Source organism: Mirounga leonina, unplaced genomic scaffold (genome assembly GCF_011800145.1).
Source record: "Mirounga leonina isolate KUSES-001 unplaced genomic scaffold, KU_Mleo_1.0 Mir_151, whole genome shotgun sequence".
NCBI classification, from domain to species: domain Eukaryota; kingdom Metazoa; phylum Chordata; class Mammalia; order Carnivora; family Phocidae; genus Mirounga; species Mirounga leonina.
In genome coordinates this window covers 34,240,056-34,267,407 of record NW_023270377.1, presented here as the reverse complement: position 1 = coordinate 34,267,407, position 27,352 = coordinate 34,240,056, and the positions used below count along the sequence as shown (strand labels likewise).

The window sequence follows — 27,352 nt, the reverse complement described above, 5'->3', positions numbered from 1 at the left end:
TCCCTCTGATCCTCCTCCCTCTCATGCTCTCTGTCTCTCATTCTCTCTGTCTCAAATAAATAAATAAAATCTTTAAAAAAATAAAAATAAAAAATAAATAAAAACCACTGGGATTCAAAACTATTTGTTAGGAACCACTTAGGAGGCATATTAAAGGCACTATTTCCGAGTGGCTTCAAAAGCTCCGAGCAGTTTCGGCATAATTAAAATTTAGTAATAGCAGTTTCGAAATTCACTGTGAACATGACTATTTCTCCTTCAGAATTACTCTCCAAAAGCTCGTTGTCCAAATTGCAAACAGAATTTATGTCAAAATATGAAAATCAGAGGAATAATTGAATATCACACTTAGAGCAGTAAGCCACTCACCTTTCTCTGATTAAAAAGAACAGTACTTGACACTTCCTTAAAATTTAATTTTATTTGGAAAACTGAACTTTGGCTGGAAGTAAGAACTACCCTAATGATCATTAGCCTGGATTGACTAACCAAGGAGCCTAATAAAAGTGACTTCTTAAAGTTCTTCAAAAGGAAAATACGGTGAAACATTAATTCCCTGGGCAAATGAGAGAGAGACCAGCTCAGTTAATAAAAAGTCTGAATTATAACTTACTTTTAAGTGCAGTCTTATTATTTCAAGTACATGTAACTCAGAAAGCCTAAGAGGGGCATTGAATTGGAAACTTTGAATAGATAGGAATAATTAGCCTGTCTAAACATTAGTCAAAGCAATATGGCCTTCTCCTTATCTAACAGTGACAGTGGACTCAATAATTGGGACCCTACTAATTTGAAATTCGTTATAAAGACCAGCCTGAAGTTTATCTTCGTTTAGCCAACACACTCATTGTAGAGAACTATTAGTATAATGAGATTGTATGAGAAGGCTTAAAATTGTTAAAAGAATACATTTAAGAGCTACTCTTTTAGAAGTACTTATTTGTATGAAAACAACCCATGTACTCATTACCAATAACTTACTGTTGAAATGATGACCCACCCAGTTGGAATGAACGGAGAACTTTGTTAGACCACATGGAGACAGTTACCGTAGCTGATCAGCGGTAAACATGTCTTTTAAAATATTTTACAGCTTAATCAGATTAGGCTTTTCCTCTCTGAGCCTGTGCACGGCCACATACGTATGTGAACAGCATTGAGAAAACCTGGGATCAACTTGTCATTCGACGAACTTTTTTTTGTTTCCTAGTGGAAGCCTTCCTTCCGAAGAGCCCATCCCATCCCTTTGTGAGGTGACAGCAAAACCAACATCAGATAATCTGTCGTCCTTATCACGTTGCAAGCTGTGAATATAGTGAGTGGAAGGCAGGGAAAGAGCAGGAATGGGCACACAGAAAGCTTTGATTCACTTGGTTAATAATATTCAAAATCCCATGTTTGGTCTGGAAGATTACAGGTATTTTGATTCATATATCAAACAGAACAATTTTAATTCCACCTATGCCAGCGCAGCTAACAGAACATTCTCAAGATATATTTCATTTTCTGTAAGACAACATAGTGATAAAAAGGTAAGCTTCATGTAGTGGGGCTTTAATACTTTGATAAAACCAAGATCATGCAGTGAATTAAATGAAAATCTGGAAATAAAAAATGAAACTGGCATTTTTATTAAGGTAGGATGTATCAAAACAAATGAAAAAGCAAAAAAAAAAAAAAAAAATCGCTGCCAGGATGGAAAGGCAGCGATAAATTCTGTGTGGTGTTTTATTACATGAATACGTGTTGAAGATTCTTTGTCTTTGTCTAGGCAGTGCAGTCCAAGTTCTAAAAGAATGGAATATGACGGGGAAAAAGAAGGTAAGATGAATATCGATTGTAAATTAATAACATCTCCAATCAAAACCTTCATGATTGTTACCATTTAAACAAGGTTGCCAATTTTATGCCTCTTCCATATATGTTGATATGTATACACAGAGGGCTTGCAAATTCAAGGCTCTCTTCAATTACCAGCCAGCCTTACTAGTAATGCCCTTGTTTTCTGTTCGACTGTTTTGAACCACCAGGTGTGCCTTAGAAGTCCCTGAGTTTTTCTTTTTTCAAGTATTAAGGGGAGCCCAGCCGGAGAATTCAAAGGATTCAAGACATTAACTTGCCTGAACATATTCTGTAGCACAAAGGAAAAAATTAGGGAGTGTTTTAGAGATACTTGAAAAGCTCTAAATATATTTTCCCATGTTCTTCCAACTGAAAGAATCTGTCCAAGGCTGCCCTGAGATACATTTCTTTTTCTTTTTTTTTTTTTTTTGCCGAGTTCTACATTCGATCTTTAACAAAGGAAGAAGAAAAGAAAATACCTTAAAGTCATAGTAAGTCAGGGACCTGTTTTTCCTTCTTGACAATCCTGGCAAACCGCTCTTTGAGAACAGAGAGAAGGAGATTTGACTCTGCCCGATTCGAATCATTTTGCTTTCTTGGCCAGTCACAAGGAGTTGGGCTTCTGGGCGCACGTGAGGTGTGCCTGTGAACCCTGTGGCCTTCTGTGTCCAGCCTGTGCCTGCCTGATCTTGTGAGCATCTGTAGAGCGCACTAGCTCCAACAAGGGGCACCACCTTTGTTCGCCGCCTGCAACCTGTTTGATGACTGTCACAAAAAGTCTGATTCTCCTTTCAAAGTAACTGCTCCACCCATCCCCATTATTTCCCAGCCGGGCCTTGTGTTCTGGGCATCCCACAATATGATAGGCCAGTCCCGCCTTCCCCACCGAAGGGAGATCACAGGCCTGCCAAACAGGTTTTAAGCAAACAGAAAGCAGCATCACTTTCATAAAATCCTGAGATGACTGAAATTACCCTTCCTCTTTCTTTCGCACCCGAATTTCATGGGAATAGGAAGAATTACCAGATTTTTTTTTTTTTTTTTTTTTTACCGTTGTGAGTCACCCTCTTTGACAATCTCTGCTTAGCTCAACTCGTGGCTTCCCTGACGTCTGTGCCAGATGAAGATGATTCGCAGGTGATGGAAAGGCAATATTTACACGTCCGTGGAAAAATTTCAGATGTGTGGTTTGGTTATCAAGTTTCTCTGATGTGAGTAAAGGATCAGACAGCAGCTGTGGACCCAACTCGCTACTGAGTCCCCATCTTAGAGGTTCATTGAGAAAATGGTCTCCCCAGCCCAGCAGACACAGAGCCTGTGTGGGAATCTGGGCCGTCAGCCCTTCCCTTCGCCCTGTGAATGGCTTCTCTCAGCTCAAGGAGCGCGCCTCCGGGGAGTGATTGTGGTTGCAAAGGGGAAGAAAGGGAGTGGGGAGGAGAATTAAGAGAAAACAGTTTCCTTTTACTGTTTTTTTCTTTTCAAACGTCTTGGAGAACAAAGCCGGGCTGCCGTTCAGCGGGAACTCCCTGCTGCAGTGGGCGGGACAGGGTCTGGGCTGATGGCTCAGGCCTGCACCATCCTGAATGTTAACTACACGGAGCACCCTGTGCGTACAGAACCAAAGTCAAGGAAAGCATACAACATAATTGGGAACATCTTAATTTCCTATATATTATTATGTATGGACCACTAGGGCACTGTAGGAGAGGTACAGTAAACCCCTGGCCAAATTGTGATCATCGGAGTCCAGAAAAATTTTAATGGTCTAAAATGCAGGGTTGTGCTACTTCCAAGGGAATGAAGTGAAGCCTGGTAATGCTGTTTGACCAGCAGCTGAGAGATCCGGGATTTCAGCTGCACAGTCCAAATCCAGGGGCGCGCACATCAGTTTGGCATGACTTTGTGGCAGCAGTGTCCTCCAGCTGACGTATTCCCGGGGATGAGTATATGTCCTGTGGCTGCCTTGCGCTCCGCGCGCAGAGGCAGCGATGCCAGGCATCTCCTGGTGGATCGGTGCCTGTCTCAGAGACCCATCCTCGACTTTGGGGCCTGCCTTCTACTTCCTCATTTCGCCAGGCCTCGTGGCCTTTCTCGTACTGATTCTCCTACTCAAGCTCCTGTCCTCCCTCAGAGGAGCAGAACCCTAGAGTCCTCCTTGCCTCCCCCCGGCGCCCTCCCCCCCCCATCACCTCTTTAAGAAACGTGAGCTCTTCTCCAGCGGCACAATATCTGAATTCAAGTTCTTTCAAAGCAGTTCTCACAAGACTATATATTAGCCCTCATACATGTAGGGCTTCAGTTTGCTCAAATAACATTTCAGCTTTTAAGCCATTCCCTGCTGTTTTTCCCTTTTAAGGGAAATTCTTTTGTTTACTGTGTTCACGAGGTAAGAGTTTACACAACTTACTGTGAGAAAAAAGATACTTACTTACATGTGGGTGGTCAATAAAGATGTAGGTGTTTTGCCCCAGAAAACAAGTAAGATAACACACTTTATTTTGATCTCTCAGGTTCATCTTCTATCTCAAGGGCCTGAGCTGAATGATGTCAACTTCTCATTTGTTTCTCATTCTAGAACAACAAAAGAAAGAGAAGCAAGTCCAAGCAGCATCAAGGCAACAAAGATGCTAAGGACAAGGCAGAGAGGCCCGAAGCAGGGCCCTTGCAGCCTCCACCACCACCCCAGATGGAAGACGGCCACGTGAACGGCTGTGAGAAAGACAGCTCGTCCACAGATTCTGCCAGCGAAAAGCCGGCCCTTATCCCTCGGGAGAAAAAAATCTCGATACTCGAGGAACCTGCGAAGGCACTCCGTGGGGTCACAGGTCAGTAATTCTTACATAAAGTTGCTTAGGAAGACACAGAAGAGAAGGAGGCAGAAGGGAACCCACGGAGACGGTGGCGGCCGCTACTGATGCTGTTGGAAGAGAAAGGTCTTCCTTCCAACAAGGACTCAAACATCTTCCCACAGGAACAGGGTCGGGGGGATGTCATGGGGCAGAAGGAGAAAGCTCAGCATAGCCCCGCACTAAGAAGATAATTTTGTCCAAAGAACATAGTTCTAGTGTGTATTAGGATCATCAGGGAAACAGAAATCCCAGTTAAAAGAAATTTTCTTTCAAGACACCTTTGCTGGGGTAAGGGAGGAATAATTCGTGGTAACAGCAAATGTTATTAAAGGGTAGATCAGATTATTTAAACTCCTGGTATTTTGTATTATGTGACAGAACATAATCTTCCAGGGTGTTAGCATCTGGAATGTTAATTATTTGTACTAGAGCTATATCTTAACCTACAAAAGGCTACTTTTTAATCAAATTGTATGACCTTGGGTGCATCATTTCATCTCTAGTGTCCCATTTCCTTTCTGTAAAATAAGAAAACTGCACCAGAATGTACTAGACAGTTGTCTCAACACTATCTAAGCGAATGCTCCACTTTTATAACAAATCCTAAAATAAAAATCAGAGAAAATATAGTCTATCTAGAAACAGAATTTCAGTAAAGCAAAAAATATAAGAAATCTGGAACAACTAAACTAGAAAACCTTATAAAATGGTCAGATATTCACACCCACTTAAAATGAATCACTTTGCACTTAAAAGAAAACAATGGTCAACAGGACATTGTGGACACTGTTTTTTTTTTATATATTTGATGCGTGAAGCAAGAAAGAAATAAGCCTGTTTGTATATAGACCTAGAATCACTCTGAAAGTGGCTACTACAAATGCAGGCTGATGCAGGGACGCTGGTTGTCAAGTCAGATACCGTGACCGCACGAGTCATTGGCTGTGCAGTTTTCCAAATGCTGCAAAGCTTTTGGTCAGTTCTGAACACCATGAAGTACAGTCTTTTCTTAATTCACCCCGTATTAAATCCTGGAACTCCATAGGAGAATTGTACAAAAAATACTTTGTGTTTATATGTAAAGCATCCAAGAGGACCTGAGAAAGTTCAGGACACAGGGCGATTCTTTGTTGTGCAGGATTCCTGTGATTTTAAGTCACCTAACTATGGGTGTAGGCCTCTCCACCCCACACACAAATTTTTAACAAATGCCTCCTAATTCAAAATGCCTGGCAGATCCCCTAGCGAGGACCACACCACCCAGTAATTCCTGCAGTCCTTCTTTTTTTTTTTTTTTTTGACTTTTTTTTTATTCTTATGTTAATCCCCATACATTACATCATTAGTTTTAGAGGAAGTGTTCCATGATTCATTGTTTGTGCATAACACCCAGTGCTCCATGCAGAATGTGCCCTCCTCAATACCCACCACCAGGCTAACCCATCCTCCCACCCCCCTCCCCTCTAGAACCCTCCGTTTGTTTTTCAGAGTCCATCATCTCTCATGGTTCGTCTACCACTCCGATCTCCCCCGCTTCATTCTTCCCCTCCCACTACCTTCTTCTTCTTTTTTTTTTCTTAACATATATTGCATTATTTGTTTCAGAGGTACAGATCTGAGATTCAACAGTCTTGCACAATTCACAGCGCTTACCAGAGCACATACCCTCCCCAGTGTCTATCACCCAGTCACCCCATCCCTCCCACCCCACCCCCCACTCCAACAACACTCAGTTTGTTTCCTGCGATTAAGAATTCCTCATATCAGTGAGATCATATGATACATGTCTTCCTGCAGTCCTTCTTTTAGTTATAAAATCCCGCCCTGATCGACTCAGTGACTCTCTAAGCTCCTCTTACATGCTAACCACTGTGCTGTTAAAGCCACAGTAAATTCACAGAAGGATATGGTATGGTTGAGGCCCTGCAGGAATCGCTTTCTGTTATTCTCGAAGAGAAGGCTGAGTTGACAGTTTGGGGAAGAGAGGTGCTACATCCATGAGTGATCCAGGGAGGGTTCATGGGAGTCACGGTAATTGAAGGACCCATAGCCTTGAGGCGGAAGAAGGGATTTGGAGGGTTAAAAAGAAGTAGAAAGGACCGGACTCCACAACCTCGTGTACTGCAAGTCTGCAGCCTGTGAGGCAACGCTGTCCTCTGATCAGCCAAAAATGAGCAAGAGGGGCCCTGCCTAGGAAGAATTCAGCCCGGCAGAAGAGACAAATGCAAACAGACCATCTCATGGTGACGTGTACCAAACCAGGGCTCCCGTGGGGAAACGTTAAATAACTCACATGCTGTACAACACGCTAGTAAGTTTTTAGCTTGCTCACCAAGCACTGATTTTCTTCCACAAACACATTACCTACCAACTCGACTGGTAGTGAGTGCGGTAATTCACATGACCCCTAGTGCACGGTGCTTCCTCAAAAGCAAACAGACAAACAACAGAAAGAGCTTATTTCCATTTAGAATCTAAATTTCCCAGGATTTTTTAAATTCAATTTTTACCATGCCTACAATTTTGAGAATATTTTGATTTATAGTAAGGGCAGGAGAAAAAAATTAAATAATCGAGTGGCAGATTCCCAACCTTGCTTGTTATTGCATTCACATGAATTACTTTCAAAATCTAATTACTCAAGTTGCCGTTTTGATATCAATCATAGACTAAAAGCCTAGCACGTATATTCGTTCATTTACTTATAATTTATACCTTCTTTCTAAAACAATTTCGGTAACTCTATCAAGTATATGACGTTAGAACAAATTCAATATTGAAGCGCTTCACTTCACAGTGGCTAGCTGTCTTGAAAGTTAAGTACCCACTAGAGGAGTTCTCTGTACAAGGAGGCTTTTGTCAGTTCTACCATGAAACTTTCTGTGAAGCCTCCTTTATTGCACAAAGAGCCATCCCAGGATCCTTTTGGTTTTGTTACGTTCAGCACGAAGGCATTGAAGTACGTCGGTATTATTTGTGAATGTTGCTGGTTCGGTACAAATCCATGCCTTACATCAATTTTCCTGTTAAAGAATAAATGATGATATGGAAGGTCATTAGATATTTTTGCAAAAGGAAGGGAGTCCTCCTGGTTGACCATTAACTTCATCAGCGGCTCACGTGTTATGATCATACATTTAAAAATGAGTTTGTAACTAGTTAGGTTTTCCTTCCGGAAGATAGTGAAAATTTACCAGGAAGGTGATGCCCAAACTGGGAAATGGCTTTGAAATGCCTGTCTGATCCATTGGCAGTCCCGAGGCCTCTAACAGCTATCTCACAGATGAGTGTTAGGTCTTGGACATCCTGCACCCCATTTTGAGCAGAGCCGTGGAACTAGAAAGCATGGCATTGATCCTTTAACCCCATCCCCTCACTGAATTGCTGAGGAAGCCAAAGCATGCCCGCACCCCGGGTTGAGAGGACAAGAAGAGAACCCACACCCCTGGGGTAACTCTTACCACTTTGCCAAAGCCTGACTCAGATCTGTGCAATTTAATGCATGCATTGGGGAGTTGCTGCTGAAACCATGGGCTCCCTGACTCCTAAAAGATGTATAATTGAAAAATTAGGAAAAAGGAATCATAACAAAGCCATATAATGATATTCTGTACTTGAGTGAGTTCGAAGTATGAGCATAAAAGAAATCTCCAGTCTGCTTGCAGTGGAGCATTTATCAATCTTTCCAATAATGAAACTGGCTCAAGGAAGCTTGCCCCGAATGCCCAGCTGGGCAGCAGGCTGTGAACATGTGCAACGTGTGTTTTATCTTTTTATAACACCTTGACATTCAAGATCTCTCTTTTTAAAAAGTTTTAAACAGAATCATTTTCTGGTAGGGGAGAAGTTAGCTTTAAGATATATGCAGGTGGTTCAGGGGTGTTAGTGTGACTTCCTACATGAAAACTCACCACCAAAAGCATCATCGTTTCAGGCTGTAAATATAGCACTGACGAGTGGGACAATGCTGCCTGTCAGCCCGGAGCTTAGAAGTTTGGGAGTTTGATTTAAACTTAGTACAAAATTACTCCTTTAAGCCATGGAGTAGTTTTTTCTGTATTTCAGAATTTTTAATAACAGCTCAAATTAGATCTTTTACATAATCCAATCAAGATCATTCTGCATCCAAGTACAAAGTCAGACAAGGAGTAGATTAAGATTTATTTTTACCAAAAGTAATGCCACGGATCATGTTTAATCCTGAGGCCCATCTAAATGTCTAAAGCACATTATGACTTTAGGGTTCAACTTTCCTAAGTATTCGTCCTGCTCTACTTTTCCTAAGGCTCCGATTGCTGAAATATTTAGGTGTTTATCACAGTGTAGGCCCAAACAGGAATTCAGATTTCTGTGTTGTCTTCCTCCCACTGGACACAATTCCCATTGAATAGGAAAGGAGCAGGATTATGGGCCACCAACTGGCTCCATTGAGATAAACCTTGGGGCGGGGCTTTCGTCAGCTACAGCTCCTCTTGCTAGCCAGCAGGCTTCCTTTATGTCCCCTCATTTGGTGAAGCATCCTGGGAAGCCAGCTCTTCTGTTACTTGTTACCTGTCTCAAACAGAAGGCTCCATGCTGTGTTCACTGACCTCCACAAACCGGACTTCACGATCTGCTCTGTATCATAGAACAGGAACAGCCCCGTCATTTTGCCTTGACAATACGGATTCTCTGTTTTGGCATGGGCCTGGCACAGAACTGCTTCTCATTCCGCTTCTCATTCTCAGAGTGAACTGAACCAAATGTGAGAGAAAGTGTCCTGTTATTTTAGAATGTTGGCTGCTTGTCTCTCATTTGTGCTGATTGTTAAACACACACACACACACACACATACACACACACACCTCACCAGACTATTTCACAGTATTTTTATGATGTGAGGTTCCCTATAGGATTTCCAAACAGATTTTTTTTATGCTGCTGTTGGTCCTAGCCTCAAGATTATCTCCCCTGCTTCTCTAAGCCCTATATTGGACCAGAGGATTAGAAAAGATCAACAAGATGAAAGCAGCTTGCCTAGAACTTTAATAGTAAAGCCAAATGTGTATATTCTGGGATTTCAGCAGGACCAGCTCTCAAATGGAAGCAATATAATATTGTAGTGAAGAACCAGGCTTTAGCATTAGGGATGTTTGGATTCAAGTCTTGGCCTCGTCACTTACTAGGGTGTGTGACCCTGGACAAGTTAACCACTCTGCGTCTCAGTGTCCTCACCTGCAAAACAGAAAATATAACTCCACTTTACAAGACCGTGGTAAGCAGTAAGTGATTAGCACAGCATCTGGCGCGGAGTAAACCCTCAAATCATTTATCTACTTAGTGAACATTTTTAAGCATCCTGACACATGCCAGGAATTCTTCTAGAGGAAGTAAACAAGGCAACACAGTCTCTGCCCTCATGGAGTTTGTGTACGTTTTTGAAGGTGAGAGGAGATACAAAATCGACCAGAACAGAACCAAGTTACCAAGAGAATTCTGGATTATAATAAATGTTGTGAAGACCGTGAGTAGGAGAGAGACCAGGGCAGGGAGGGAGGGTGTGCACAGCGGCACGAGATAAGGCCGCAGTGGTGGGTGAGTGACTGAAGAGGAGATGCTGGGGCCGAGGCCCAGATGCCCCGAAGCAGGGTCTCACACGCCAGCTTGCAGTGGCCTGAGCAGCCCATGTTTTATTTAAACCTTAATTAAGGACTTGAGCTGAAACCCTTGCAGAGTTGTAACCATAGGTTTTTACTATTTTTTTAAATTAAAGATACCACACTTTTTTAATCTCTACAGCTGATCTTATTTTGTACTGTTATAAGAACATGCGTTTTGGAAGTTTACATTTTAAAGCACGTTTATCGTGATTATCACTCCTCCTTAATTATCATTTTAGCATCTGAATACTTAGCGTCAGCTCTTGGGTCTAGTTGTGTGTTGTTCAGTCTCCCCCTCAGCTCCCAGTGTCTGAACTGCTCAGGTAGCTAGGGGAGGCCTGCGAGTGCAGCTTCCATGACTGGGGACTCTGCTTCCTTTCTCTGGGTAATGATAAAGCAGAAAGAGACAGAGACACACACAGGACGTAGTGACACCCGGGCACAGGAAATGCAGAACCCCTGGGGTATTTTTCTGTCACGTGGGTAGAGTGAAATCCAGAGCTGTCTCCGTTCTCCTTCTCATTTGAAAGAGACTTTTGCTGCAAGCCTGCAGCAGAAACACAAAACTACTCATCTCTGAAGAGCTGATATCTTTGTAACTTCCCACCCGTACCTTGTTAGGTGATTTCCGTTACAGACAGACTTAATTAAATGGAATGCACTCCTTGCAAAGAACAAAAGACCTTCCAAAAAAAAATTTTTTTAAATTTTTGAACAAAGATTTAAACGGCTCTATCAAAATGCAATGAGAATTGAGACTGTTTTGTAGTGAAATAAGTCAGTGAAACAAATGAAGGGAACCTGCCCACCTGTGTCACCGACAACTTAACTCATTGACTTTATTATCTATTCTCTTTTTTTAAAAGAGTTTATCTGAGAGAGAGAGACAGAGAGAGCATGACAGGAGGGAGGGGCAGAGGGAGAGGGAGAAGCAGGCTCCCCGCCGAGCAGGGAGCCCGATGCAGAACTCGATCCCAGGACCCTGGGATCATGACCTGAGCCGAAGGCAGACGCTTAACCGACTGAGCTATGCAGGTACCCCTATTATCTATTATCTTTTAATATAAATAAGCCTGGAAAGGTATTAATGACATATGAGACCTTGAAAAGTCATGTAAATAAAACTAAAAGGTTTCTTTCCAATCTGAAAATTACCAGCCTTATACCCACTGAACTGATCAAGTTTCATAGGACTTGAAATAATAAAGTCCATCTGTCTTTGATAAAGAAGTTATGAAAAGGCAGAACTGACTGATACTATGTCTTTGAAATAAACCTGTCTGTTTGGGTCTCTGTTTCAAAGTTACGGGTTCCTCTGACTTTGTTCATTCCCCTGTCGAGCAGCGACAGAAGAATGATGGAACATGCAAATCCAGGGGCACCATCACAGTCATGTGAAGAGTTTTCTTGGGGCTTCATCACTAGACCATTATTCTGTAACATCTGAAAGAATTATCTTTACTCACTCTCTCCATTTCTTCACCTCTGTCTCTCACTTATCAACCTATTCATTATGGCTTACAGCCCCATCACTCCAAAGACGTTGCTCCCACTAAGTTAATCAGTGGCCTCCATGTATTGAATCTAGCAGACACTTTGCAATCCTTTGTCTTTTTTTCTTTCTGCAACATTTAGTGCTGTTGATCACTCTATCCTTAATTACTCTGTCTCTTCTTTTTGGTGCCTATGACATGACACTCTCCTGATTTTCCCTCCATCTTCATTGTTCCTCTGTTTCCTTTGAGGGTCACTCTTCTCTACTTGGCTGTTAACCAGGGAAGTTCGTCAAGGCTTGGTTGGTTCCAAGCCCTTTCTCATATAAAACCGTACCATCTTCTTAGATCATTTCAACCATGCCCGAGTTTTAATTATATAAGCTGGCTCACAAATTCATCTTCCCAGTCCAGGCAACTCTGTTTTCCAGGCTCTTGCTTGACATTTTCACTTTAACAGTTCAAAGTCTTCAACGACATGCTTAAAGCAAACTCATGATCTCCCTCCCAGGCTCCACTTTCTTAAAGTGCTCATGATCCTAGTGTACTATCTATTTGATGTGCAAGCCAGAAATCTAGGCATCAGTCCTGACATCTTCTCCTCTCTCAACTCCCACATCCAATCCATCAACAAGTCCTGTCGATTTTCTTTTCCAGATATTCCTAGAATCCATCCAGTCTCACTGTGTTTCTACCTGTGCCTTCCCACCAAAGCCATCATCCTTTCTTGCCTGTGTTGCTATACGGGTTCACTGATTAATCTCCTAGCATTTACATTGTTCCCCTCTAAGTCATTCTGTATCCCGAAATCTTTTCAAAACCACAACTCTGAACTCTTAAGATAAAAACCAAAAGTCTCACCATGGCCTGTAGGCTCAGCATGGTCTGGCCCCTGTTCCAGTTCCAGCCTCACTGTATGGCCTACTCTTTCTTGCTGTCTCTACTCCAGCCATCCTGGTCCCCTCTCAGTCCCTCATGCTGGCTGTGGGTATCAGTCAGGTTCAAGTCTGGAGACAGAACCCACATGGTTTATTTGAATGGGAGGAAAGTAATACAGAGAATTACTAAAACACTAGAAATACCAGGAGGTGGTTAATTACTAAAAGGGATCTAGACACGCAAGAGAGTAGTTACTATCTCTAGGAAGGTTGGACAATAAAGAGAGCCCTCCAATCTAACACTGAGATTCTCCTCCCATCAAAGGTATATGGCCATCAGAGGAACATGCAGCCTTATGGTGGCAAAACAACAACAACAAAAACTTGCAGAGCCTGGACCGGGCTGTTCTGTAGAACGGTACCACTGCCAGAGGGTGTAGGGAGACTGGCCCTGCTCAGAGCCACGGGACACGGAGAACGCGGCAGGAGTGCCGCCCGGAGCTCCTGTGACGAATAAGCATAATAAAGAACCAGACCTGGAAGAGAAGAGTATGCCTGCCCTCTTAGCACGCATGGTCACGTTATCGCCCTCCCCTGATAAAGCCAACATCCCACTGGCCGGCAAAAGAGAATCATTTACAGGGACCAGCTCCAGCACCACAAAGTGAGGCAAAGAAGGGGAGATTTGAGCTAAGAGACAGTAACTTGATAACTGGCACACAGTACCCCCTCCTGCCCCCAAAGCCATCTCTGCCTGGCCTGCACTTTGCTGCCTCCTTAACCTGGTTAGTTCACAGGCTTTCGGGTGAACAGAGGTGTTGGCTGGGGAATTACTTGTATGAAGCCAGCTACGCCAGTGACAGACTTCAGAACACTGTGCACTTTTCTTTCATAACACTTATCACAGCTGCAATTCTACATTTGTTTGTGTGGCAGTTTGATTTATATGTCTTCCTAATACCCGGCAAGTTCTGGAAAGACTGAGAGCACATCTGCCTTTGATCACCCTTGTAGTTCTGGTGCCTAAAACAGTAACTGGACATGAGAGGCACTCGGACAAACAAGCCTTTCTCCATGGAAGTATTAGTGATAGAATATGTAAAGAAGTGTAGGTTAAATTTTGTGAAGTCACTGTGCTACTTTTTAAAGACAATTATGAATTTTGTATTTCTGGTTTTAGAAGAAAATACTAATGAAGAAATTTGAGGGGCGCCTGGGTGGCTCAGTCATTAAGCGTCTGCCTTCGGCTCAGGTCATGATCCCAGGGTCCTGGGATCGAGCCCTGCATCGGGCTCCCTGCTCAGCGGGAAGCCTGCTTCTCCCTCTCCCACTCCCCATTTGTGTTCCCTCTCTCGCTGTGTCTCTCTCCGTCAAACAAATAAAATCTTTAAAAAAAAAATTTTTTTTTGAAAACTGAAGGTTTAAGGGGAAAAAAAATCCTACCTCCCTGAAACAACCACTGTTAAATTTCATTTCAGAATTTCTTAACTGCACAGATATATAGGATTTTTAAAAACAAATATTATTTAGTATGTGAACTTTTGTATTCTTTTTACTTAACATGACATGATAAACATTATCTCATTTCTTTAAAAACATGATTTTAATGGCCACATTGTGTTCTTATGAATTTGACATACTTCTTTTTATTCCCAAACTTTTGTCCATGTGGATTGTTTCCATTTGTTTGCTCTTGTAAATAATGCTGTAGTGAACATTTCTTATATATAAATCTCTATAAACAACTATAATGATTTCCTTGGTGTATTTTCTTAGAAATGGAATTTTGGGGTTCAGAGAGTATGATTATTTTTGAAATTCTTAATATATTGCAGTCCAGAAAGATTGTACTAATCTCATTGTTTTTATTTGTAAAACTGATTAGTAGGGTGATGGAACACTTTAAGATGTTTCTTTTCCATTTGCATATCTCTTTTTGTGAATATTTAAGAACACTAAGATTATGATCAAAGAACTATTATTATTATTAACAGTTACCATAAAACACTAACATATTGACTTAATTACTTTTAAGTGAATGTAACATGCTTTCAGTAACATAGACATTAGCAATTTTAGGCATAATTTTATAATAAAATTATACTTTGTTTCTTTTTCAGTTTTTTCTAAGTAGAACTACTTTATAATACTGTGTTAATCATCATCAGACAACTGCTTTACTGTGTACAGGAGCTGTGCTTTACGGTGTATAGTAGGATCTTAACTCAATGGGTTAAAATAATTTTTTTAGACCTACTCTTATATGTAACACATTTCTTAAACTTAGATTTGAATTCCGAGTATACTTCCTTCAGTCTACTTATAAATACATAAAGCTTCACTGAAGAGTAAAATCTAACAAGAAAAAAGAGTTTTCAGAAACTTTCAAGTCTGAACACATACATGACTGTACATATATTATGAAAATCTTTGAAACCTAGTCCTATATTTCTCCCAAGAGGAAGATTTGTTTTCTTTGGTAATGTTAACAAAAAACAACCACCACAGTTTATGTTTTGTTGTGTAAAATAAATCCACACAAGAAGCAATCAAATGTGACCTATAATGAAGAGAAATATTAGTCATTAGAAGCAGAACAATATTGTTCATGAATGAAGAAGCAAAATCTTCAACAAAATATTAGCAAGTTGAAGTAAGCAATATATAAAAAAGGTAATACACTATGATCAAGTGTGCTTTTTCCCAAGAATGCAACATTGGCTTAACGTAAAAACCGATTAATGTAGTTTGCTATAATATTAAAATAAAGGAGAAAAACAATATGATCATCTCAATAAGTGAGACAAAATAAAATCACTTGGCAAAATAATAAAAAGTCCCAGAAAACTAGGAATATAAGAGAATTTCCTAATAAACATATGAAAAATCTGCTCCACAGTTAAGATCATATTTAATAATAAATATTGGATACAGTTTCCCTAAGATCAAGAACAATGCAGGGACACCTATTCTGCATTGTACTAGGGTTCCTAACCAGTTTAATAAGGCAAGGAAAGACCGGAAAGAAAGACACTAAACTGCATTTACAGATGTCATTATTGCCTATATAGAAAATTTTAAGAAACCTATAAAAGACAAAAAAAAAAACTAATAAGGAAATTAGCAAGGTAAGTAAGTATAAAGTTCAATATATAAAAAATCAGTTGTATTTTTGCAGCCAACAATTGGGAAATGAAGTTTTTAAAAATATTATATTCAGTAGCCTAAGATATCTAAAATACCCAGGAATAAATTTAACGAAAGATGCACAAGACACTAAGAACTATAAAACAATGCTGAGACCAATTAAAGAAAAGTTAAATAAATGGCATGATGTATCATGTTCAAAGATCAAAAGATGCAATATTGTTAAGATACTAAATATCTCCAGATTGACTTATAGATTCAACTCAAGCCCAATCAAACTCCCATCAGATTTTTTGTAGAAATACACTGATTGTTTTTGTAGAAATAAGCTGATTCTTAAATTTACATTGAAATGCAAAGGACCTAAGTTAGCCCAAACCATCTTGACAAAGAAGAGCAAAGTTGGAGGACATATATTACCTGATATTAAAACTCATTAAATAGTTACAGTAAAAAACACAGTGTGGTGTTAGGGGTGAGGATAGACAACTACATGAGTAGAATAGAATGTAGTCCAAAAATAGAACACACATAATAGTCAATTGATTTTCAACAAAGGTGCCAACATAATTCAGTGGGGAAAGGTGAACTCAGATTTACTGTTATGGTCTTATGTTACTTTTTCACATTTTACATATTAGTTGTTAAGGGCAGGGAGACTATGTCCCATTTATCTCCCATGAATAAACCAGGGCTTGCACATACCAGGCACTCCATATGTATCTGTTGAGTTAGATTGAATCAGAAATCAGAATGATACTCAGGAAGATGTATACCATCTATGTTGGGATTTGATAAGTATTTTTAATAAAGGGAAGGCTCAGGTAATAGTTAAATTCAAAAACATATAAGCTTCTAGGAGCCATTTTTAGGATTAGATGAAAATATATATAATATTTATTGAGATCTGGGCAGATTGGGTGTTTCCAGAGATAACTTTTCTTTCCAAGATGTAACTACTTTGATTCAAGTATTTGATGAATATTGGATAAAGACACAGCCAGAGATTCATATCAAACTAGGCTCCCTATAACTAGAAGGGCCCCAGACATGGAAAGTACCAGAATAATGCTCATTCATTCATTCATTCATTCAGTGTTCATCATGTACTTACTAGGCACCAAGCGTACAGTGATGAACAAGACCTACATCACTCTGTCACCACTTTTCTCATGTAGAAATCGCAGAGGATATTTTAAGGTTTCACTAAAATCAGAACTCTCTTAGTCTAGAATATAAATTAGTAGTGATGGCAGATTTTAGATCAATAATCTCATGCTCCTTCTGCTTTATATTAGTGTTACCCAATAGAAATATAATGTGAGCTACATATGTAATTTTAAAATTTCTAGTAGCAAAATAAATAAATAAAATCTCTAGTAGCCACATTAAAAAAGTAAAAAGAAACAGGTGAATTTAGATTGGGTAATATATTTTATCTAACTTAATATACACAAAATATCATTATTTTGACATATCAATATTTTTTAAATTGTCGAAGTAATATTTTTAATTCTTTTTTTTTTTTTTTTTTTTGGACTAAGGCTTCAAATCTCAGTGTGTATTTTACCCTTACAGCACATCTCAATTTAGTCAAGCCACATTTCAAATGTTGAATAACCACTTAGAGCTAGTGGCTACCTTATTGAACAGAGATAGGAATCAACTCTGAGTCAGCTACAGTCTGTTGAAGTTTATAAGTAGATTCCAGAAAGATAGAGAACTGATGGTACTTCTGGCCATAATGTTAGAGGGAAATCACAGTATCCAGGAAAGAACCCCCATTATTCTGTTGCTAGAAACATCAGGATCTGTGGTTAAGATGAACCTAATTCTGTTATAGCTGAATAACTTACCACCAGCTTTCATCTGAAAGAGCTCCAGAGTTTTACTATATTTGGAGACAGCCAATGTGCAAATATATCCAAACCATCTTTGAGAATTTCAGATCTCTCCAGTGTTCAGTGATTTCTACCAATAAGACAGCTTTTCAGGCCCCTAAAAAAAAACCTGCTATTCATATTTCTCAATGAATTTTTGTTGGATGAATGATGAAATGAACCAGTAACCCACATACCAGTTGTCTGAGACACAAATAAAATATTTTCAGCTCTAGGTTAATGAACCCATGCTCATTTGCATGCTTGCCTTCCATTTAAAATTCTTATGCATCCAACAGAATAATGCTTTCCCTTCATTCTAAGGTCGTTATTTCCATTAGGCTATAATATAAATCCCCTTATTTTCAAGAATAAGACTAATTTACTACACTGTGCACAATGAGCTATATTTTAGATTCTCAATTTATAATATTTCATCAAGGCTGAATCTTCACTAAGATTTAGAGAGGGAGTGAGTTGGAGCCAGCCTGCACTTAATCACTATTTTAACAAAACATTTACAGACTCATCAGAAAATTAGTTTTTCCTCATATGCAGTAGAGTTTCTTTAGGTGGGTGGTGCCATCCATCTTCACCTCAACAGAATCACCTGGCAAGTAGAATCCTGGGCCCACTGCTGAATCAAAATCCCTGAAGGTGTTTTCTGGAAATTTGCATTTGTAACAAGTACTAAGGGAGAACTCAAGTACAATAAACCTTGATAACCACTGCCCTACACTGAAATTCCACTTTAGTATACTTAAAGATAAAATTGCATACTACCATTTAAATCTGTTTCACCACTGGAGGAAATGCTATTTTCAGTACTTAATTTGTTCACTACCTTTGTTGAGTATTTCATTGTGTATTGTAATTGCCCTTTAGAGAGTACTTATCATTCAGCCCATAAGATGGATGCTGTGCTTTTTTTTTTTTTTTTAAGATTTATTTATTTATTTTAGAGAGCGAGACCATGGCAGGGAGGGGCAGGGGGAGAGGGAGAGAGAGAATTCAAGCAGACTCCCCGCTGAGCATGGAGCCTGATGCAGGGCTCAATCTCATGACCCTGAGATTATGACCTGAGTCAGACGTTCAACTGACAGCCACCCAGGCACCCCTGTGCTTTCTTGATATATAAGTTATGAATGATGGATTCAACCAAAGTAAAATTTACACTTCTCTTAAATGTCTAAAATCAAACTGACTACGACTCAGATGATAGTCTTTTGCACCTTCCAAGTATAGTCTCCAAATGTTTGTGGCAAGTGTTAGGAAAGGTTCTTTGTTTTGTTGTGTCTTTTTCCTATGAAATCATTTTAAGGGTACTTTAATTCAGTCACAATTTTACAGGTAGCTATTGAGCCAGACCCAAGTACTAGGGCTTCAAAAATGAATCTGATTTCAGTATTAGACTTCAAGGGAGTCCTAGCCTCCTCAAGGCAGGGATGAGGGGCAGACACATAGATAGCCCTGTGTTAAAATATAATGCAGTAAGTTTTTATGAGGTGCCATTGGAGTAGAGAGAAGTGAGACAGGGCACAAAGGGGCTGGGATTCATAGAGGTTGTGCTGTGCTCTGTTTGAGTGTGAGCCATAGTCAACCAGAGAAGTGGAGTCATTCCTACAGGCTCATCCAGGACACAGGGAAGCTCAGAACATGGGTCTCCTGGATCCATACCTGCACTCTCTCTACTACACTCAGCTTTCTCCAAGAACCTGGCCTTCAAAAGCACTCTGGCTTCACTTTTTTTATACCCAAAGCTCTCTCTGGTTGTGAGTAAGATGTTAAGGGTGATACATTTCCTTTTCCGGCCACTAAGATGCCATTTAATTCACTCCAGCAATAACTAAATAGAACCCTACCTTTAAAAGATGCTGAGAGCAATGTGCTGCTAATTTATTGCCACATCTATTAAAGCTCTAGAGACAATTTGACTCCCTAGATTTTAAATATGGTAGAGATATTATGTTTCCCGATTTAATCCCTCCATAAATTAAGTGAAATGATTATAGTACCTGTTGTCACTTCATTCTTGCCCTATCTCCAATCACTCTTCTGCCTTCATTAATTCAGAATAAAATACCACAAGACATTAATGTAGCACTTGGAGATAGGAAGCCTGCATTTTTATAGCCTCAATATGAAATCCTACTTAAAGATGCTTACACCTTTACTGAATGAGGGGAAAAAAACCCAAAAACCTCTTCATCTCCTAATAACCTTCATTACGAGTGAGGAAACCAAGGCTCCGAGATGTTAAGTGGCTTGCCCAGGGCCACCGTATGAGTAATTACCAGAGCCGAAACGCCCACCCAGGTCTTCCAACTCCCAGCTCAAGGCGGTATTTCTAGGATATCCTCAAATCTTCTAGAGATTCTTTTAAAGCAGTCTCCTCACTGTTTGCAACAGGGCATTATTGCCAACATGTAAACAAAAACAAAAATCTTGGCATTCCCCCATCACTTTCTCATCACTGTTTTTAGTTTATCACTTCACAGTCATTATTTGGTGTTTTCTTACAGAAGGCAACAGACCACTGCAACAGAAACTATCCTTAGATGGGAATCCCAAACCTATACATGGAACACCAGAGAGGTCAGATGGCCTACAGTGGTCAGCTGAGCAGCCTTGTAACCCAAGCAAGCCTAAGGCAAAAACATCTCCTGTTAAGTCCAATACCCCTGCAGCTCATCTTGAAATAAAGCCAGATGAGTTGGCAAAGAAAAGAGGTAAAGTGATTTCTTTTGCACAAATGACTCAACACATTTTGCACACTCAGAGAAGTGCCAGAATGAAAGAATTTTCCAAAGGATGCTGCTTAGTGCAGAGAGATGCCCATGCAATTGCATTTCTTTCTGTGACCCACATAGTTTAAAAAGTAGATGTGATTCCTCCCATGTTCATCGAAGGTCTCAGATGTTTAAGAGGAATTACATCCCCTTTCTCTGCCCCTCTGTGGTCATTCTTCTCTTCGTAGGCATGGATAGATTTGCACCATGAATCCTTTCTACCTTCATATTTTATGAAGCAAACGTTAATGCGGGAGCCCTTTTGGTAATGTGACTGCCGAATGTTTCCCTGGCACACACGTTCTTAACTTGCACGGAATGAAGATGAATCTAGAGGCTGATATGACCTTCCTCATGTAAATTCAGTTCTGTGTTAGAACTTGCAGACAGTATAACCCCAAAAGAGGATTTTATCATTGACACACTGTGTTTTTATTGTATTTTATTGCATTTTGGACTTTGTTATACTTTACACATAACTGGTATTAAACACGAAAGGTTTAATCACTTCCTTTCTGATTCCCAGAAGATGAAATGATATTCTTCTGATTCAGCCTCAGTTGTATCTGATTTCCTTGGCTTTGGTTTGATAGACCTTCTTACTTCTCTTGAGGGAGAGTTCTTTCTTCTAAGAAACGTGGCCTTGTTGGGATCGGTACAATTTGCCCATTTGCTCTGCCCTACCCGTGTACCTTGGTGACGGTTTCAGGAAACCAGGCGAGATTGGCAGCCCTCGAGCAGCTCTGAGGGCTGCCGCTCTAATTACAGGCCTGGCTCGGGACTGAAGGGAACCAGAGCCAGCATACCCGGCTCCCTCCCCTCCAGAGCTCATTTGTACCTCTCCCAAACCCCATGTCCTTTTCCTCCTCCAAAAGCCCTGCTGGCTTTTAACCACACAGAGTGGTGAGAGCCAGCAGCACGAATGGTCTTCAGACGTAATCAGATTCTAAGAAACTGTCATCTGTAATAGAACATAATGATCAGAGCCCCTTTCCAAAGCACAAGGGAGGCACGTGTGCCCAGAAGGGCCCGCCTGCAGCACCCACTAGTCAAACCACAGCACCAGTCACCCGCTGGGGTTTTTTTAAAAGTCTGGGTTGTAAACACGGAAACATCTTCTTGACAGAACTTTTTTCTTTTTTCATTGAGAAACAAAAGATAAATCTCTCTCTTTTTATTAGGGGTAGGGGAGTTAGCTGCTTTTGTTGTTGTTGTTTAGCTCAGATAGAAAAAGATAAAGTGTTCAATTTAACATTTTTTTCATGACATTACTTTTAGGCCCAAACATTGAGAAATCGGTGAAGGATTTGCAACGCTGCACTGTATCTCTAACGAGATACCGTGTCATGATCAAGGAAGAAGTGGATAGTTCGGTGAAGAAGATCAAAGCTGCCTTTGCTGAATTACACAACTGGTGAGTAGTTCGACTTAGAAACTATAAACTGACGGCACTTGAGCTGTTCCTACAGGTAAAAGCATCTGATGGGAAATGTTGTTTATTTAATACATAAACATCACAGAACAACTCCTCAGCAAATTTTTTTAAATCCTGCAGGCAGAGGCCTATATCTTGGGAATAAAAAAGAAGGGAAAATGTTTGAATAAGAAGAAACCCGATACACATAATTCATTGGAGTTTGAAGTTGGCCCCAAAGTATGTGAATGATGTAGAACACAACCTCAACAAATAATATTTTTGACAAATCCCTGGAAGGCTAATATCATGAACGCCACTGAGAAAAAAAAATTTTCCAGCCTTATCATTATAAAATAAGAAAGACTCCCTTAACAAAACTCAGAAACATCTTAGGCAAGCTTAGTGATAGAATCCCATTCTTGGGTATCTTGAGACTGGGGAATTAAGAAATGATACACTGGTGTGGTTTTGGTCCTGCCTTGCCCTGCTCTGCAGCTGGTGCTGATGGGAGACATTTCTTTGAGCTCTGTATATTTGCTCACGTGTACTGCATGACTGAAATGAGGTATCTACTGGTAAAGGTTAAGTTACTGTCAGTAGAAAAAGTTCTCAGTGTATCAGTCAAGACTCTTCCAGTTTCATGTGACAGAAACCCAAGTCACACTAGTTCACGACAAAGGATAATTTATTGGCTGATATACATGAAAAATCCAGGAGATTCCTTTAGGCAAATTTGGTTCTAAGCCCAAATTGTGTTCTGAGAATTCAGTTTCTCTCTCCCTCCCTCCCTTTCTCCTTTTCTCCTTCTCTCCCTCCTTTCCTCTCTCAGCCTCTCCTACAATCTCCCTGGCTCTGCTGATTCTTGGCTTCATTCTTAGGTATGATCTCTCCCATGTGGTAGCAGAGGTGACCCCCTAGCAGCTCCCAGCTTGCATAATCCTTAGTCCCTGTGATCTGAGAGAGAGCTTTGTCTCCACCAGTTCCAGCAAAAGTCCAAGGGCTAATTCGCATTGGTTGGGCTGGGTCATGTATCTGTCCCTAAACTGGTCACTGTGGCAAGAGGGACAGTCTCCCCACTAGCCAGGCCAGGGCCATGTGCCCACCACAGAGTTAGTGGTCAGGTGAGCCCCACCTGAATCCCATGGACTGAGAGTTGAAGAGCTGTGGTTTCCTGAAGGAAAATCAGGGTGCTAAAGAGAAAAAATATAAAGACAAGAAAAGCATATCCGCAGTACCCAGGCTCACATGTGTTCTCTGTACCTCATTGGCTCTCCATGATTCTAGAATTTGATCCCGTGTTCTGCATAGCTTTCCTTTCCAAGTCCTTTCTTTGACACAGATGTGCTTCTTAGCAGATTATAGAATTGTGTAAAACCAAGGATTACGCTTAACGTAATCTAGAAGTCTTGAATTTTAAACCATCTGCTACATATAATATAAGATCCCAATGTGCATAATGTATCAGAGACTTGAAAGAAAACCATCTCCATCACTGATCATTCAGTGAGGGATCATTTTCCCTCCACCCAGTCATGTCATCTCCACCTTAGTGGAACTCTTCTCTGTCTGATCAGACGATAAACTAATTGTTCAAAGTAAACTGGAGGAATATGTTTGAAAGTCCTTAGAGAAGATAAAGGTGCTATACAAACAAAAGGTGTTATTAGTTTTACTGATTTTTAAATTTTATAGTTCTATGATTTTTTAAATCTATCCTTAAATTACCCTAATATATATATAAGCACACTCAACTTCCAGGCCTGTTCTCCAGAGCCAGAGTCAGCAAACTTTATCTATAAAGCGCCAGCTAGTAAATATTTTGAGCTTTACAGTCGGCCATGTCTCTGTGCAACTACTCAGTTCTGTTATGGCACGAAATGCAGAGAGAGGGTGGGCCAGATTCAGCTCGTGGGGGTCGTAGTTTCCTAGTCTCTGGAGGCATTAGTAAACTGCTCAGAGAAAACCACTCTATCTTACTCTTTTGTGTGGCATTTTAGAGTAAACTCCTCCTCTGGGGCCTCTGTATGATCCCTTCCCTCCGAGTGACTCACACACTAATTGACTAAGTGTAGCACTGACCTCAAGTTACCCCTCTCCTCCAGCTGCTTGGAGTACTTTTTTTGTTTTATTTCCTTAGTAAAATGAGCACCACATGGGTCACGAGACATCTTGAGATTTATAACCGACTCTCTGTGTTTCACTCCTCAAGACCTGGAAGTGTGGGGCCAGGGCAGTCAGCATCCAGGGAAGTTGTGTATCTTTTCTCGGCTTGTGGGTCACATTTTGTTTTAAACTGCTGGGTAGGATCGCTTCTGAATGAACTCTGCCAGGCAGCACTGCTGTTTAAAAGTCACCTCCTAACAAATGGCACTTTTCCTCCAAACGGAAGAAGAAGAAATAGAGATGAACCATTTTCTATGTGCTGTTACTACAAAAATGCGTAAACACCAGTGCTTGCTTTCCGATCTAACCTTTAATAAAAATGATGCCAAAGTAAGTACACAGATGTTAACTTAAACATAAAACAAAAGGAATTCTTTCTCATCGACCATTAGCAGGCATTTCTGCCAAACGGAAAAACATTGCCTCTCTGTTCCAAACAAGCCTGCAGCCTAGCCAGCGAGATGATTGATGTACTTGGATAAAGTCCTCCTCTCATTTTCTGAGGGGGAGAAATGGATGAATTTCAGGGATTGGGCTGCTCTTAAAAAATAACGGGTCACAGAATTGAAGAAGGCAGCTTGCATGTTTTCAGAAATGAAGCTTTCCTCTTGGGGGTGAAATCTCAGACTCCAGGCACTAGAGAAAATTTTGAATGCAGCGTCATTCATTTAATAGAGTCAGACCCTCAGGATTACATTGTAAGGCATATGCAGATGTGGAAGATGCGGGACAAGGCCTCGAGATTTCCCAAACGAGTGATGGTTCGGAGACAGACTTGAACCCACCCGGGGCACAAGCCACATTGCACTTCTGGCTCCTCTGTCCTTGCTTTGGGCCATGCGGCGCCCTCACCAGAGCCTTCGACGGGCACTGCGTGGAGCTTAGAAATAAACAGAAACTCTCAGGGAAGACATTCTGAACATTCACTTTGCTACCGGGCTTCAGGAGGTGAATCCTGCCTGATCAAGTTCTCCAAAAGCGTGCTGGGATTCACGGGAACGATGATTTGGGGAGACTGGGAGAAAGCACTTGCTTGCACATGCCCAGTCCCCAGTGAGCACGCATCTGAATAAAATGAACCCAATGCTTTTGGGGCCAGCCTGGCCGTGAAGAACGCTTTGTTCAATACAATTACTGAAGAAGACCATGAAGTAGCTCAAAGTTGGCCTGCGACCAGGACACAGTTACATAAGGCTGAATGACCATTACATGGATCATTCTCGTTTTCCCATAAAGAATTGGGGATCCAAGAGGGCAGCAAAGATGACATGATGCTCTCACGTGGTCTTAACAGAAAATAAATTTTGCAACATGAGTGTCTGTGTGAAAAGTCACATCAGGAAGTAACATGAAACAGCTGGTTTCCCTCCTATATGATTGGCCCCCTACCACAACTGGAAAATATTCATCCTTTGGAATCCTAGCTGCCAGATATAATTGCTTTGTGTGCAGACTAGTCTAGCTTCTCATCACAAATGTGTGTGTGTGTGTGTGTGTGTCCAAGTTGATGGTGCCGGCTTAAAATGAACAATAAACATTGAATTCAAAAAACATCAAGGAAGGAGAATAATACTTGATAGCTGTGCCCTATGCTGGGAGAGGAAGTATTCCAAAACAGGGCTGTAAAAATTGCGAGGCGCTATTGTCAATTTAACATCTAATTAAAAGCACTCCTAAAGGAAATGGAAGATGGTAATGAGCCAGAGGGTAGAGCTTGTGCTGGGGATGGGGTAACAGGGTCATAGAGAATGGAGGCTGGGAGGGACAATATTTTTATGCTGCTTTGCTTTCAGGTAGGAAAGGGAAACCAGTCCAAGCATGCGTCCTTATACCTCATGTTTATTTTTTCCTGAAGCAACGCCAGGTCTTACTTCAGCAGAATTTGGAGTAGGTCAGGAGCTCCAGGCCCCGCTTGCCCCCACACCCCCAGCCCTTGCTTTCCTCTTTCTCTACACCTTGGAGTATCCTCCCCCACAGCAAAGACAGGTGCTCCCTGCGGGCCAGGGGCTCCTCCCCACATCACCACTCACTACAAGATAAACTTGTACTGGGTCCCCATATCACTTTCCTTTTTTTCTTAGTAACGATTGACACTCATTCTTGTGTCACTGATAACCTCATCCTTCTGATGACCGTGGGTTCTCCTTCCCAAAGTGATATATTTAATTCTTATGTTAACAGAGTGTTGAGACCCTCTCCATCAGCCAAAAGAATAACCCTACAAGTGAGAATTTCAGGCTGCAGAAAAAGCCATTCCGAGATGAAGTCTATCTTCCGGCATCCCTCAAATCTCACTCCGAAGTGGGCCTCTCGTCTGCCGTGGAAGCTTCAGTGGTAGCCAAGCAAAACCACACAGACCACCAGGGTAGTCAGCAGGGTGGCCCCACACACCAACCAGATAAGCATCCCTGTGACATTTTAAACATTGTGTCCTTTTTCTGAGAAGGCTTCCCGAAGCGGAAATTGCCAGTGGGACCTTCCAGAACAAGCGAGGCAGCCCTGTGTCCCACACTCCCAGTCTGCTGCTCCTTGGGTGCCCAAATCATGTACAAATCCTGGAACATACAGCTTGGAATGACTTCCAATTCGAGTCCAAATGAGACAATTTTTCTTTCCTTGCAGGTTTATCACATAGCAGGATTCTTTCCTCCTGGGTTCGTTCTCCCCAGCCCTCCCCAAACTTTTAGCTGACTTTTGGTTAATTCGTGGCTTTCCATTTGATGCTAAAAGCCCAGTTTTCCTGTGGTCTTGGAGTTTTTTATTTGTTCTCTTAGTGAATAACTTAACATTGACTGAAAGATGGTGCTTTCTTATCAGTGCCGCAGGAAATTTAATTTTTTTAATTTAAAATTTTTTTAATTTTTTATTGTTATGTTAATTACCATACATTACATCGTTAGTTTTTGATGTAGTGTTCCATGATTCATTGTTTGTGTATAACACCCAGTGCTCCATGCAGAACGTGCCCTCTTTAATACCCATCACCAGGCTAACCCATCCCCCCACCCCCCTCCGCTCTAGAACCCTCAGTTTGTTTCTCAGAGTCCATAGTCTCTCATGGTTCATCTCCCCCTCCGATTTACCCCCCTTCATTCTTCCCCTCCTGCTATCTTCTTCTTCTTCTTCTTCTTTTTTAAACATATAATGCATTATTTGTTTCAGAGGTACAGATCTGTGATTCAACAGTCTTGCACAATTCACAGCACTCACCATAGCACATACCCTCCCCAGTGTCTATCACCCAGCCACCCCATC

General features: G+C 41.0%; 1 protein-coding gene across 6 annotated transcripts in view; it reads left to right on the top strand.

Annotated features, from left to right (window-relative positions):
• The window catches only part of SPATS2L (spermatogenesis associated serine rich 2 like), a 165,354-nt gene that overhangs the window by 106,649 nt on the left and 31,353 nt on the right, over positions 1-27,352 (top strand). For 5 of the 6 annotated variants that reach the window (XM_035007439.1, XM_035007444.1, XM_035007443.1 and 2 more), the window contains 4 exons: positions 1,772-1,821; positions 4,418-4,667; positions 20,251-20,457; positions 21,796-21,931. In XM_035007439.1, the coding sequence (XP_034863330.1) occupies positions 1,772-1,821; positions 4,418-4,667; positions 20,251-20,457; positions 21,796-21,931 (643 nt within the window). The remainder of the gene's footprint in view (positions 1-1,771; positions 1,822-4,417; positions 4,668-20,250; positions 20,458-21,795; positions 21,932-27,352) is intronic. The other variant, XM_035007441.1, reaches the window with a different exon arrangement.